At 43.3% G+C, this 15,926-nt stretch overlaps 1 protein-coding gene across 5 annotated transcripts in view; it reads left to right on the top strand.

Annotated features, from left to right (window-relative positions):
* Positions 1 to 14,273, top strand: part of LOC109463471 (bestrophin-2-like) — a 21,053-nt gene extending 6,780 nt beyond the window's left edge. For 3 of the 5 annotated variants that reach the window (XM_019760300.1, XM_019760302.1, XM_019760301.1), the window contains exons 2-9: positions 3,536 to 4,205; positions 4,631 to 4,785; positions 6,112 to 6,189; positions 6,730 to 6,882; positions 7,522 to 7,602; positions 12,057 to 12,208; positions 12,615 to 13,575; positions 13,845 to 14,273. In XM_019760300.1, coding sequence (XP_019615859.1) covers positions 3,725 to 4,205; positions 4,631 to 4,785; positions 6,112 to 6,189; positions 6,730 to 6,882; positions 7,522 to 7,602; positions 12,057 to 12,208; positions 12,615 to 13,575; positions 13,845 to 14,030 — 2,247 coding nt within the window. In that variant the 5' untranslated portion in view covers positions 3,536 to 3,724 and the 3' untranslated portion in view covers positions 14,031 to 14,273. The other 2 variants (XM_019760303.1, XM_019760304.1) reach the window with 2 other exon arrangements.
* The last annotated feature ends 1,653 nt before the right edge of the window (positions 14,274 to 15,926 follow it).

The raw sequence follows: 15,926 nt of genomic DNA on the forward strand, positions 1-15,926 counted from the left end.
CGATTAAACGTACCGGTACGTTTATTTTTTTCGGCCCGAACGTCCATCCGGTACACTCTTATTAGGGACGGTACGTTTATTACATGTAATTTTTGGGAAAAAAATGTCCATACGCACCGCACCATCAGCAAGTGGCCGGCGGCCGCAAAATTCGGCAACACGTCACAGATAAATATTTGGTCCATGATAGCGGCATTTCCCATGAATATAATGTATATTATTTATTTTTCGCCTGCTGTCCATTTTTAAGTCCCAAAACGTCTGAAAAAGCAAAAATTTGCCCACAAAACCGAAGGGGAAGGCGAGTAGCTAATCGACGTATTCAGCACATGGCGGCCGCAAGTCCTTGTCAAAATCGGCAACGCGGCAGAAAATGCCTGGTCCATTTTAGCGATATTTACCATGAAAAAACGTATGTGGTTTATTTTCCCTCTGGTGTTAGTTTTTAGGTCCCGAAACCCCTAAAAAAGTAAAAATTTGTCCACAAGACGGACGGCCGACGTGGGGAGGGCGCCTAGCGCCTGAGCAGCATGACCCGTAAAAAGTCAAAGGTCATAGGGCACCCATATTGCGCAATCACCGTAAAAGCGCCGATTTAGCTAATTTTAGGGCGTTTAAGATTGATACAATCACATTATCGATTTTTAAAAAAAACAATGAGATGGAAACCAATCAAAATTTTATGCTGAATAATATTTTTTCTTCAAAAGTTTTTTCTTCAGAAGTTTTTCTTCTTCAGAATCCAGACTTTGACCAGACTAGACAATGTACTACCATACCAAATAATTATTATGTTGAAATGGATTTTGTTGTACATATGCTCATTAAACCCCTATATTTGTACTTAATTGGGCTTGATTTTCTATCTCTTAAGTTAGTCAGATTTTCAACTCAAGTTGCAGGAGAAGGCTTAGCAAAGTGCATTTCAGAAGTGTAAAATGCAATAGCTTCTCCTACGGATTTTGTATTTCCCCAAAACAAGTACAATATATATATACTCATTAATTAAAGTGATATATACTCACTAATTAAATGTAACAGTGAAAGATTTGCCCATATATTGGTATTGAAATAAAGAGCACATTTTAGTATCATGCACACACAGTTCACCTGTCAATTTGGTCATTTTCCGGGGGGTACGTTTATTCCGGAGGGTATGTTTATTAGACTTTGAAGATTTGTCCGGGGGGTACGTTTATTCCGGGGGGTATGTTTATTAGGGACATGAGAGTAGTTCTTTTTTTGGGGTAGTGGGTTGGTCCATTGAATTCGAAGGGGTGAGTGTGAAGTGGGCCCTTAAAGGGATGGATCAGTAGATTTGTAGAGTGGGTCCATTAAGGGATAAATCATTCGATTTGTGAGGAGGGTCAACTGAAGGCTGATTCATTAGATTAGTGGGGAAGGTCCATTGTGAACTACTGGGGTGTAACATTAAATTGGTTAGGAGACTGCCTTGAAGGGATGGATCATTTGATTTGTTGGGTGGGTCCATTGAAGGGATGAATCATTCTATTAGTGAAGTGGGTTCATCGAATGGTCAGTTTGTTTGATACATGTATGTAGAGATTGTCCATAAAATGCATTGCCAATATATGTCAGGAGCCTTGCATTTTTTAAGTTGATCATGCAGAGAATACAGAGTAGGGGTCACGATCAAAGCTTTTAGTCAGTATCTCTGAATCATACATACTGTACCTCTACATCAGTACAGCAGTCCATACTAACGGTGCACGAGTTATAAATTATCTTCTCTATAACTCCCGGCATGTACATGGCATTCCAGACTGGTTTCTTAGATTACAGATCTATACTGTAATGATGCAGTCCCAGCATGTTGTAATGATGCCGTCCCGGCATGTTACAGGTTATCTGTAGCCTTGGCGGACATCCAGAACTGGGCCATGATTGAAGGTTATGTCGGTCAAGCTGACATTCTGATTCAGACATTCAGGAGCCATAATATAAGTATGATCATTAATGCAGGGCTGGAAATACTGGGGTGCACCCAAATGTGGAGCTGTGCACCCAATTCTTTTCTGTGGGTGCACCAGTGCAACCAATTTTTTTTTGTAGGTATTTTTGTACATATCAAATCTATAATAGTTTATAGGATATTCTTGGCATCATGGTGTCAGAAAAATAATAAAATAATTGTTGTAGTACTTGTTTACATTTTGAAATTAGCTCCCAGTAAGACCTGTAATAAGGTTTTGTTTTATATGGTGTACCCCAAAAAGTTTTGTGCACCCAATGTTTTTGGTTGGGTACCAGTGCACCTATTCCCAAAAATGAATTTCGAGCCCTGAAAGGCCTGATAAGTGATATACGTATGCAGTGCATGTGGCCATTGTGTAATGCACTGCAGAATGACGGCATTGAATTCCATTGGTCTGTGGGACATAAAATGGACATGGACGATTCTTGGAACAGTTGTGTGTAATCTGTGGCTTACGCATACTTGCTCTGTCTAGTGTTGCAGCATTGAACAAGGTGAGAGCCAGCATTTAAGCTAAACCTTTTTGACAGTCAGATAGTTTTGTAATTAGGGATTATTTAGTAGCTGTCTATTTATTTGTGTTTTTGCTCCACAGTTAGTCAGAATATGAAGTACTAGCAGGTAATATTAGGTTACCAATTCCCTATTGGTTATGTGGTTAGGCAGCAGGGAGAAGGTGTTAGAATAATTGACTGTGTAGCGTGCAGCAGCTGTACATGTTATATCAATTTCCAGTGTTTCCTTGGACTGAATACTTTAAGTATCAGGACCTGGATACCTGCCCTTACCTAATTATAAGTGCTGCACACATGGTGTGCGTCACATCATTATGTAATGCCTTAATTGTTTCCCAGCCTGGTTTGCCTTCAGAATGCCTGACTAGAAATTTTTTTAGTGATTCCTTCCTTGGACTGAATAATTGCCATGGACACCTGCCCTTATTTAACACTAAGTCTAGTATCACTTCATTGATAGTCAGCATTGACGACTTGCATTAAGATTGTGTGCTGCTCACTATTATGTAATGGTTTCCCAGCTGTTGCAATTGGCCTTCAGAATGACTGAAGAGAAATTTTTATTGACTCCTTGGACTGAATATGGACAAGGGCAGGGTGTTTTTACATTCAGGGCAGAGTATATATTGGTTCTATACCCTCAGTGTTAGACAGTCGGAGCAGAAACATGGTGAGTGTACATTTGTACATATGAGGTCTCTGCCCAGTTACTAGTAGAGTAATACTCCTGCTGTCTCTATCCAAAGAGCTAATAATTTAGAGCTTAATAAGTTATAGCTCCTTGCTCTCCATGCTGGATATTGTGACTTTTTAATGTGATAGCGTAGGTTTTAGGATTTAACAGTGAACATAACTTTTACTATATACAAATGTATACTTTTCATGTTTCAAAAACCTTATCAATGATATGCAGAAATTTAACTGTGTATGCTTTGGCAGAGATTTGAACTGATGTGCAATATGTCTTAATCATATCATAAGTTTTGGTGGCACAATTTTTAATTCCTTCTCCTCCTCCTTACAGATTTCTTGAGTGTTCGGCCAAAGACGAGATGTTTTCCACCATCTGCCTGAAGAATCAGACATTCGTGTTTCCCTGGCTGGCCAGGAAAAAGTACAACACTCGCCACAAACTCAGCTGAACACTCTCACCACCCCTTCCACCAGAGGTTGGACTCTTCTATTTTCGCAATAATAACATATCTTCGTCGCCATGACGAAATCGTACAGTTTAAAGGTCGCAAACGCTCGCTTGGGCGGTTTCCCGCGACTCCTACTTCGCTGGAAAGCGAGCATCTACAAACTCCTATACAAGGAGATGGCCATATTCATCACTTTGTACGTGGCACTCAGTATTATGTACCGTTTTGCGCTCAAGCCGCCCCAGAAGCGAACATTTGAGAAGATCGCGATGTACTGTCACCAGTACTCGGATCTGATTCCGGTATCGTTCCTTCTCGGTTTCTACGTGTCGATTATCTACGCGCGGTGGTGGAACCAGTATCTGTCGCTGCCGTGGCCGGACAGGCTGGCGTCTCTGATTGGCTGCGTTGTTCACGGCGCGGACGAGCGGGGACGCCTGATTCGCCGGACGATGGTGAGGTACCTGAACCTGAGCGCTGTGATGGTGATGAGGGGCGTGTCAACACTGGTGTACAAACGGTTTCCCACCATGACGCACATCATAGACGCAGGTAAGTTTTACACACACACACGCATGCACTCACACACACACACACGCATGCACTCACACACACACGGACACACAAACACACACACGCACACACATGCACGCACACAAACACACACAATATCACACTCACACGCACACACACACACACTCACACACACACTCACACACACACACACACAATATCACACTCACACACACGCACACAATATCACTCTCTCTCCATGCTCTCTCTCACACACACACAGACATAACCCCCCCCCTCCACGCACACACACACCACACACACACGTACATGTACACACACACGGACACAGACATGGTGATAAGGGGCGTGTCCAAACACTGGTGTGCAAACACATTACACAGTATAAAACATTGTATGATTGTGTTTTACAAGACAGGCTATTGCCTTTTCCACATGTTCAGGTTTCATGACCATCGCAGAGTGGAAGGAGTACGAGTCGCTGGAGTCCCACCACAGCAAGTTCTGGGTTCCGATCAACTGGTTCTGTAACCTGGCCAGCGAGGCCAGGCAGGAGGGGCGCATCCGCGACGACTTCGCCTTCAAGGCTCTCATGGAGGTTTGTAGACGTCTCACACACTTCAAGGTCACCTTCACCTGTGTCTTAGAGATTCTTGATCTTTTGCAAAGTTAACAGTGTGTTTGTGCGTCTTGTATCTGCAGAGAAAACATATAATTTTGATAATGACGTGCCACAATCAGTAGAAGAGGCCTCCAAGCTTGAATTGAGAGCTGAGGCACTGATTTCTCACTGAACCAGAGTGCTATGTAGAGCTTTTAGCCTATTTTAGTACTGTACAACTCTGTGGCTATTGCTCACAACAATACTTTATAGAAAAATATTTAAAATCCTGGAATAAACCTCAGAAGTTTGCTTGGCAGCTGCTCACAGTAATAGAACTCTTTTTTCCAGAGCGTTGATATTTCATCACCACGATCTGTTTTTTCGTTTCCTCCATGCTTTTTTTGCCGGCATGTTGTGTACAGCTCGTGTCTTCTGTTCTTTAGAAAAATACAAAATCAAAAGGATCTCGCAAAGGCTCCCAAACCAAGGTGTAATAAAGCGAGCTTCCTCCTTCTGGATAAAGAAAAGGAGTAAAAGTCGGTGAGACACAAGGGAATAAGTAACCTTCAGGATGGAAGGGAAGCTGGTCGTAAGTTACATCCATTTTTTGACTGTTTTTTTGTAGCTGACGCCTTATAACAATCTTGGCAAATCTTAAATAGGACCTAGGCATTGGTGGAGGACTTATTGATATATAATTATAATAGGTTTGTTAACCTTCTCCCTGCTGCCTAACCCTGTGATCAGTACAAATTTGGTGCCTGAAAAATACTCCAGCAGGGAGAAGGTTAAGAGCCTCAACACGATCCTATTTAAGTCCTTACGTTACATCTTACGTTGCTAAGACAGGATTGACAGAGGACTTCCAAGGATGATGATCTTAAGACATTGTAAGGTAAGATAAAAGTTCTTGCATGGTCGTGAGGTTTTTTTTACGTAACTAACTGCTTTTGTTGTTGTTCACAAGGTTGCAGTGGAAGATTTATATAAGTTGACCAGCTAACTGCTTTTTAAATTTTTTTTACGGTCGTGAGTCAGTTTCTGTATATTATGCGCAGAAAAGCTCTGCTGTGGTGCATTACGAAACGTGCAAAACAGTCATGTACTAACGACAGATAACCGTTTTTCTGCAGGGCATACCAAGGAGCTAACACAAGCAACGGTGGCTGGATAAGAAATTGTTAAGAAAAGCAAACAATCGAATGTACAGAAAAAATCCACCAATGCCTAGGTTTCCATGGTGATTACTGAAATTTGATAATTTGACGGTTTGTGTGAGAAGTTTTGGGTTTTGACACGTGTTCGCTGGTTGTGTTACAGGAGATTAACGTGTACCGAGGCTGTCTGGGGATGATCTACAGCTACGACTGGATCAGTGTGCCTCTGGTCTATACTCAGGTACGCATGGGAGGTTTTCCGTTGCATTACATGTATGAGGTACATGTACATTGTATGATAGGATCATTGTGCATTTTGTTTAATTCGCCTGCAATGTAATCCGCCTTGATGCAATGCGAGGGCCCGAATGTCCTAGTCCTGGGGTAGGTGGAACACTCCTACTCTGTAACCTCGAATGAGGGGGTGGAGATTGGATAGTAGTCGCTAAAGGAAGGGTCCCTGCCATGGGCAATCCATCTAGGACAAGGAAAGTCTGACTTAAAACCTACGACCCGAGGACCTCACTGTCACCGTCCCAGTTTACTAGGCTATGGCAGACGAACCCCGGGTGTAAAGGGTGGGAACAGTACTGCGCACACCGTCTCTCACCTTAAAAAGGCCACTGCACAGGCCTAAGGGCCCTTTCCCCCCACAAAGTCCTGCAGCGATGGGAAATTAAGGGCGAACCGGCAGGTAAACTAATAACTACAGACTGAGAATGTAGATTTGGTTTATACTGTTAGGTTAAACAGTTTTTTCTTCTCTGTTTTCGTTTGCCAGGTAGTAACAGTTGCTGTGTACACGTTCCTGCTATCCTGCCTGATGGGGCGGCAGTACCTGGACCCAGCCCAGGGGTACGAGGGGCATGAGGTCGACCTCTACGTCCCAGCATTCACCCTGCTGCAGTTCTTCTTCTACATGGGATGGCTCAAGGTGGGTCAGTTAGAGGGTCGGTTGGGGTTACATGTAGGACCCAGCCTGGGGATGGCTCAAGGTGGGTCAATGAGAGGGTTGTCGGGTGGGGTTACATGTCTGGGGCTGGCTTAAGGTGGATCAGGTACAGGGTCGGTTAGGACCCAGCCTGGGGGTGGCTCAAGGTGGGTGGGTGAGAGGGTCAGTTGGGATGGGGTAGGACCCAGCAGGGTCCCAAAGGTGGGTCTAGGAGAGTGTCAGGTGGGGTAAAATAGGATCCGTTCAGGGCTGGCTCAACGTGGGAGGGTGAGGGGGTTTGGTGGGGTTAGGACCTAGCCTAGGGTGGGTCTGTGAGTGGATGGGTGAGAATAGCTATAGGTTTATGACCTGGCCTTAAGCATCCCTCAAGGTAGAGCTGTGAGTAAGGTGGGGTTAAGGCCCAGTGCAGGGATGGATCAAGGCAGGTCTATGACTGAGATATAGAGAGTCATTTTAGGTGGGGTAACATGTACATGTAGAATATATATGATAGCCCAATATCTACATCTGGTGCAGAAAAGGACTGGCATGGAATCCATTTGTAAGAAAATCTAAAGATTAAAGTGTCGTGAATGAAAACACTTTTTGAGTTCTGAATACATGTTTTCCTGTCACCTCCAGGTTGCTGAGCAGCTGATCAACCCATTCGGGGAGGACGATGATGATTTTGACAGTAACTGGTGCATCGACAGGAACCTACAGGTAATTGACTCTACGTTCTCTCTCTCTCTCTATGGTTTATCATCTGTTGTTCCCCGTGTTCCGAGGGTTAGACGGTGCTTGCACTCTGATGCTGGGGCTTGATGGTAGCTCGCCATTTGCCTCTGTCCTGTGGTTCTTGGGCACAGAAAATATACTTATCTTTAAGTACCTCCGTTAGTGGGATAGTACTGTGTTGGTCGTAGGCCACATCTATTGAATTAGTTGGTCTCAATGAAGGAATGTAAAAAGTGGAAGATCAACGTCAAAACAAATTCATGTTTTGGCTCACACATTTCCATGGGGTAAAAGTTCAACATGCATGATTGTACAAAATTGTTATATGCAATTTTTCTCATTTGGTATCTTTCCCCCTTACTGACTTTTTTCATAAAAAACTGTCCGAGTGAGGACCAAGAAAATAAATTGACAGAGCCTCATATTGCAGCACAGACAGCAGTGATTCTATCATGTCACACTGAGTTATCTGTTTAGCCTGATTATGTTCAACATGAAGCTTAAATTGCTTCTGGTTATCTTTGCAATGTCAGGGATCAGACTGGAAATCCTGCGGAGCCATGCATATTTTATAAGCTTATGTCGCATCAGTTGACTCCTGCTCCTTATATCATTGCCAATGTACTACAGTCTACATCACACCAAAAAGCAGTTACTCAAGCAACTGGATATGATTTTGAAAACGTCAGACGTTTCAGTTAGTATCCACTTAGTCTAGCTTTTGTCAGTGACTGAGAGTAACCAGAGGAGAAATGCAGGTTTATAAGCACAAACTATTGATTGATATGCAAATAAAGTGATGACAAAATAAATGCTGAAAAACCTGCATTTCTCCTCTGGTCTCTCAGTCACTGACGAAAGCCAGTGGATACTAGCTGAAACGTCTGACCGTTTCCAAAATCATATCCAGTTGCTTGAGTAACTGCTTTTTGGCCTATCGTATTACCTGGGTGTCTAACCTTCATCGACATACAGCCTACATCAGTATGCAGCACAGCTACAAATTACACATGTAAAGCCTGGGGCATGAGTTAGGATGTTGGAGCATGAAGTAAGACCAGGCGTGGTATTCAGGGCGTGTAGCGTTGTACATTACTGCAAGCTGAAGAGGCCCTGATGCAGCAAAGAGTAGAGCAACTGTCATTTTGATTCGATCATGAGGTTGTTAAGATTCTAGTACAAGGCTATCCAGCATAGTCAGAAAGGCACATAGAGGATTGCTGTATTGCAACAAAGTCCATTGAAAGCATGATCTATAATGATCTGCTGAGGGAAATCTGATGTGGTATTCATACTGTGAACAAAATTATGATGCACTGGAAGAGGCCAGAATGATGCAGCAAAGAGCTATATTAGTAGTTGCTGTTTAATTTGTCCCTAAAAAACTAAGTTAGTTAAGATTCTATAGGGCCATTCTGCATAGTCAGAAAAGAGCATTAAGGATAACTGCATTGTAGCAATTTGAGTGCACAATCTATAATACTGCAGTGTGAAGCCTGATGTGGTATTCATGCTCTGAAAATTATGATGCACTGAAAGAGGCCAGAAGGCAGCAAAGAGCTCCAGCAGCTTTGATTTCATTTCTATTACGAGGTTGTTAACAGACTACAGAACCAGTCAGTTCAGGAGAAAAGCACAGGATTACTGTATTGCATCAAAGTGTAACACATGGTCTATAAATAGTATAATACTGCAGTTTGAAATCAGACAGAGGGACTCATAGCCTGTAACGTTGCAAGTTGATTCAGAGAGTCAGAAGGGGCCGCATGGTGGTATTGGATTTCTTTTATCTAAATGGGGTCATGGTGGAAGGTTATACAACTACACATAGTATTCACGTCATGTAGCTAAGTTTTTGAGAGCTGAAACTGAATCATTCTAACTACATTTCTGGTCATTAAAATTCTACGCTCGTTCATAATTAGTTAAGTTGTGAAGCATGTGAAGAATTGCTTTTTTGGAACAGGTTTAGGATAAAATCAATCTTATGGCACTGCAAACCTGACTCTGCATTCACCTACTGTAACTAACCACACATGATCATTACTGAACACTGTAAGAGGCAGCAGTGCAGGAAAGACAAGTATTGGATTGATTCCAAGAACCTGAGGTCATTATTTACAGATTCCCACAGTATTCAGGTTGCGTAACTTTGCACATTATTATTGGAAGCTACAAGAGACTGCAGCGCTGCAAGGAATACAAAATTGGAACCACGTCATGCACTAGCCTCCATAGCATGCCAAAACTGGGGGTCTTCAGGGGTCTTTGGGAGCTTTAATGTGCTATTTTCTGATTGCAAAATATAGGCAACATAGCCGGCCTAGATGAATTACCCCCGTTTTTTTAGAACTGGGCTAATCAGAAAACAGCCGAAGACCACCAAACTACATGTATAAGCCTGCTACGGAGGCTAGTCATGCACACATTGGTAGTTAAGATTCCACAGGGCAGGTAACCCACGTCAGCGCAGCACATAAAGAGTTGGTTTATGGCCCATCGATGCTCACAGTAGTGAGCCAAGACTGCTAATGGTACCATGCCCACTCACTCATAGCCTGCATAGTCATGCATCATGTTCAGAACTGTGCCTATCTAGTTCTATGCCTGAATGGGTTTGGTTTAGCCCGGGTGCCATACTACTTGTTAGGGAAGCGAGTGTTGCAGCCCCGGCATACAAATAGGATGGTACCCAGGCTAGGTTTCTTTTAGGAGCAGACACAATTCTGGATAGTCTCTGTGTATCCAAGAACATAGCATGATTGGATGAGTCACTTTTGAACCACTCACAAAACTACTGGAAAAGGAGAGTCTCTATATGTTGTGTATGAAACTTCATTCATAATGTAGAACAAGCTGATTTTTTACATTTTGCATCAGATCTGGAGCCTGCAAAGGATGTACATTTGTAATTCATCCCATCAAATTTGTGAACAATTTGTAAACTTTTACAATCTGTTCCAAATACCCTCAATAAAGTCATCAAGCTGTCAACTGTAGCAATTCATTAAATGTGGCTAAATGAGATGTTACAAGCACCAAGCCATCACTTGTTACACTAAGCAATCAAAGCGCTGTATCCATATAAATGTAGCATAATAAATAAGGGATTGCCACTTAAATGAGACCAGAGGCGGCAGTTTTGGATCCACGATTGACCCAAATAAGTAGCATTACCGAAGTAGCGATGGACAAGATAATGCCACAGCTGATGAGTTACGAGCTAAAGTTGTGCAGATTGCCACATAAAGCGGGCTGCAGCGGCGGCAGCTCCATTTGGGGGTCTTACGGTCAGGTCCCACGTGCCACATCTGTCTGGATCAGTCTGGCCTGGCTGCAGAGGACTGTGTATCACGATCAACTCGAGCCAGAAATATTGACTGTTGCCATGCAGGGCCGGGCTAGCTATGGTCGTGTTAATAATAATTGTTTATTGCAAATTCTTGCCCGAAAAAAAGGGGCTAATTGCAGGAACAGAAGAAACATATGGTACATGTATAAAAACAGACAATTAGTACATATAGAACTACTGATAACTACTAAGAAACTACTAGTAAAAACTACTGGGTTTGACTTCTTTTTTGAAGACAGAGGAAGACAAAGGATCCGACTTTTAATGTGCAGTACTGGAAATAGTTAGCAGGGTCTGAATAAGATTGTTACCTCCTTGTTTGGAGGGTTTGTTTTTGGTATGTCTGTCTGTGTGTTTGTGTTGCGTTTCAGACTACAGTATCCTGTCATTTGATCTCCAAGGACAGCAATTTTGTTTGAGATTTTGTGCCAAGGACAGCTTTACATTGTACTAGTAGAACCAGTTTTGATACACATATTTTGTATCTGTATCAGTATAGCCGGTATAACCGCCATTCGGCATAACACACCAGCTAGAATTACTTCTTGTTAATTATATAATATATATATATAATTGTTATCAATTGTTTACAACAGACTGCCAATGGCCGTAGATGACATGTACCTGTTTGTTTATTTGTTATTTACTGTTGTTTATTGTTTACCCCAGATCTCGTACCTGGCGGTAGATGACATGTTTATTGTTGTTATTTATTGTTGTTATTTATTGTTGTTTATTGTTTACCCCAGATCTCGTACCTGGCAGTAGATGACATGTACCTGATTGTTTATTGTTATCTATTGTTGTAATTTACTGTTGTTTATTGTTTACCCCAGATCTCGTACCTGGCGGTAGACGACATGTACCTGTTTGTTTATTTGTTTTTTTACTATTGTTGTTTATTGTTTACCCCAGATCTCTTACCTGGCGGTAGATGACATGTACCTGTTTGTTTACTTTTTTTTATTGTTATTTATTGTTGTTTATTGTTTACCCCAGATATCGTACCTGGTGGTAGATGACTTGTACCTGTTTGTTTATTTGTTATTTATTGTTGTTTATTGTTGTTGTTTATTGTTTACCCCAGATCTCGTACCTGGCGGTGGATGACATGTACCTGTGCCATCCGCCCCTGGAGAAGGATATTTACTGGAACCAGCCTGACCCGGACCTGCCCTACACACAGGCGGCTCTCAGCAGCAGGACTACACCTTTCCTCGGATCCACCTTCGAACTCAGGTACTGGGAAGACAGTACTACCTTTGCCCATAGATACCTATCGTTAAAACAAGTCCTTATGAAATTACTTGTTCTGTGGCCTGGGTACCATCCTACTTGTATGCCGGGGCTCCCACACTCGCTTCCTTAACAAGTATACATTCTTAGGGATGCGAGTGTGGCAGCCCCGGCATACAAGTAGGATGGTACCCACTCAGGATACTTGTTCTGTGCCAGAGAGCCACAAGATTATGCTCCCCATAGGTTGAAAGGAAGTTAAATTTTTACTGTGTAAGTCAGTAGATGCTAGAGAGGTTGTTAGAAGTAGTACATTTCTTGCGTTTTGGGCACCATTGTGTTCATGTCCTTGTAGTCTTTTTATTTCTGACAGCATAAATTCTTTCTTTTCTCCTTCCCCCCTCCTTAGACTGAACAAAGACGACATGGAGTTCACGCACCTCCCCACGGTGGAGGAGAACACCAGCAGCCAGGACAGTCCTCCTAAGTACACCTCCAAGTTCCGTAACCACGCGCTCTCTCACGCCAGCTCAACCTTCTCCCTGAAAAGCTCCGCTCCGGGAACCCCCGGGCAGCCTTTCTCCGCTCCTCCGGGGATGAAGCGTATGGACAGCATCATTACCCCCTGCTCTACCGCAACCAACAGCCTGAAGCGCAACTTCTCGCTCCGCAAGCCGCCCCACCACGCCGACAGCTACACGGAGCTGCGAGCCATGACAAAGATGCACCGGGTGGACTCCCAGGACTCGCTGGTCCCTCCGGAGGACCACCCGACGGAGAGTGAGACCGGAGAGAAGGAGCTCGTCAGCCGGTCTCCTTCCGATCCCGGAAACCCGTGTCTTAGCCTCAATAACTGTCTTAAAGGAAAGAAGCTGCTGCAAGTCGGCGATCAGGGCGAGCCACACGGGACGTCGGGCGTCCCCGCGTTCTTCAGCTCGACGCCGCTGCCGCGCAAGCAGCTGTCCCGTTCGGTGTCGGAACTCGCGGCGGACGGCGCGCTGCTTGGAAACAAGCTGGGAAACTTCCACGAGAGTCTGGACGAGGGCATGTCCAGCATGACCAAGCTGGGGCCTAACAAGGACCTGCTCTGCTCGTCAGACTATTTCTCTAACGAGAAGCTGAGGGGGAACAAATCCTCCGCCAGTCTCGCAGAGAAGGACAAACCTGATTCCACGGACTCAACCAAAGATGCCCACGACGGCAAACCGTCCCGGTTTACAGTGAGACGTCCGTCCGACACGCCGCCGCTGCGCCCCAAGGGCCTGACGGCGTTTCTGTACGATGACGATGATGTAGATGAAGGTCTGTACAGCGCCACCAACAGTGCCTACAGCACCGTGAACAGCGTGCACGACGTGGTCAGCATAGAGGTGAGAGGCTTAGTAATTCCTCCTTAAATAATTTCATCAGGTTGATACACGAATGAATAGCAAAGCTCTTTGAACGCAACCATTTATTTTTCACGAGCCGACGTTTCGATGACTGTCTGTCATCTTCATCAGGGCAATTCTGACTGGTTTACTGTGCACTGACGCTAAATGTTACTTGGTGCATAGTAACATAGTGCATAGGATCTAGTAACATCGTGTTGGAACAAGCTGAAACTTTCTAACTAAAATTTGATTCGATTTGCTTTCAGGTGCACCCCGCCCTGCCGGAGTTGGATGATGCCGCGTCTGGCCAAGAGCTGCAGGACAACAACAACGCCGCTAGGGGGCAGGACGCGGCGCACCGGGAGGGGGTCGTGGTCACCATCGAGGACGAGGAAAACGGCAACAACAGCCCTGAAGTAGAGGTGGAGCTGCCGCGGGTCACGACCATGTGAAACTGTGCAATTCGGACTAAAGAAGAAAACTTTACAAAACATTCAAAAATACTTATGGTTGCAATCACTGAAGTACAGGTGGAGCTGCCTCGAGTCACTTCCATGTGAAACTTCTATCTGAGCAATTCGGACAAAAAAGGCAAACTTTAAAATTCACACAAATTCTTCTGGTTGCAATCATTGAAGTAGAGGTGGAACTGCCTCGAATCACTTCCATGTGAAACTTCTGTGCAATTCGGACAAGAGAGGCAAACCTTACGAATTATACAAATACTATACAAATGGTTGCAAAGTTGAGCTACCAGAACTGGTGTGTTATGATTTCTGAAAGTGACTTCCTTGCACAAATGATAATAAAACAGTTACTAACAATTTATACAATATGTTGAAATGACGTTAATACATGTACGTGCAGGTCACATTATATGTTTCTTCCTTGCCGCATTTCAGACCGTGCCGTAGAGTCTGCCATTCTTTTCTCCACTCTCTTCCTCTAAACTGATGGTTTTCAGACTCATTCATTGCACATCTGTGTAGAAAGTCAATTTTTGGTACCTGTTTGTCCTTTTACGTGCCCTGTTTCTTCAGAGAACCGCTTGTTTATACGCGTATAAGACATGCTTTCTGGACTACATCAGAATATGTTATATTTTGCAGTGTATTGACCAACATGGATAGTCGAAGAAAGAGAAGGACCAAGCCAGCAAACGAAATGGTGCTGATAATATGATCTGTGTAATATATGCAAAGCTTGTGAAACAGCTGTGTACAGGCTACTGTTTGAACCCTAAGAGGGCGACTTAAACCCGTGTAAATAATGTGAAAGTGCCATGAGAAGTCTCCGATACTGCAGCGAGTCTGTGGGAAAGGAAGTTGTAATATATTGTAAAAGTTTGTGCTCTTCTCTGCGGCTGTCCATGTCCCAAAGTGCAATCAGAAGCTGAACTGTACGCGTAGATGATGAAAAAAAGAACTGAGAGAGGTATAACAGCAAAAGGCAAGAGCAACTGATAAAAATACCAAAATGTGAATGTATAGATATCCTTAGGCTTAGCAAAGCCGGTTTTTGGTAATGCTGAGGTCACATTTCCAAACGGGGCCCGGTGGGGTAGTCTTATGGAACGACAAATATGATCTAAAAGACGACAAAGCACAAAAAAAGTTGAAAAAAATTAATAATAGTATCATTTACGTATATTCTTGATAAAAATTGTTGATTTTTCGTTAATCCAAACAGCGCAGCCAGGTCCCGGTTTGGAAATGTGACCTCAGCATAAGCGCCAGCAAAGCAGGCGACAAACAAAAAGCCAGAGGCTTGCAAAAAACACGCTTATTGGGATTTCTTTGTTGATGAACGTAGTTTGTTCAACTTGTTACACAACGCGCACAATTTGCGGTTTGTAAGAAATAGCGAAAGCTTAAACTGAGATGAACTGAACAGAACTAAACTGAGAAGTGAGTTTATGACTGAACAATGTTGTCAATGCCAAGTGCAAAGGCCCGTCCTGGCTTGTGCAAACGATGGGCGTCGAAGTTGTCATGAAAATATGTCCAAAGATGCCACTGACATTATTTACAGGACATGGAAGTTGTCATGAAAATATGGCTAAAGATGCCATAGTACAGCGACGTTTGAAACGTCAAGGAAGCATAGGTTGTCAAAGAATGTAACAAAAGAAAAGGTATTTTTCACTATATGTATATTTCAAGCTATCATGACATATAAGGTATCAGCCATGTGTGTACATGTATTTGTTTACACTGAGGTCTCAAAGTATCGCACAACTTGACATGAATGGTTTGTATTCATATTTGATAAAAATACGTATTACTTTGTCCTTGAATGTGTAGGAACATTGAACAAAATCTACATGTATTATTCATTAATTATATATT

The sequence above is a fragment of the Branchiostoma belcheri genome, unplaced genomic scaffold (assembly GCF_001625305.1).
Source record: "Branchiostoma belcheri isolate BF01 breed outbred unplaced genomic scaffold, Haploidv18h27 scaffold126, whole genome shotgun sequence".
NCBI lineage: Eukaryota > Metazoa > Chordata > Leptocardii > Amphioxiformes > Branchiostomatidae > Branchiostoma > Branchiostoma belcheri.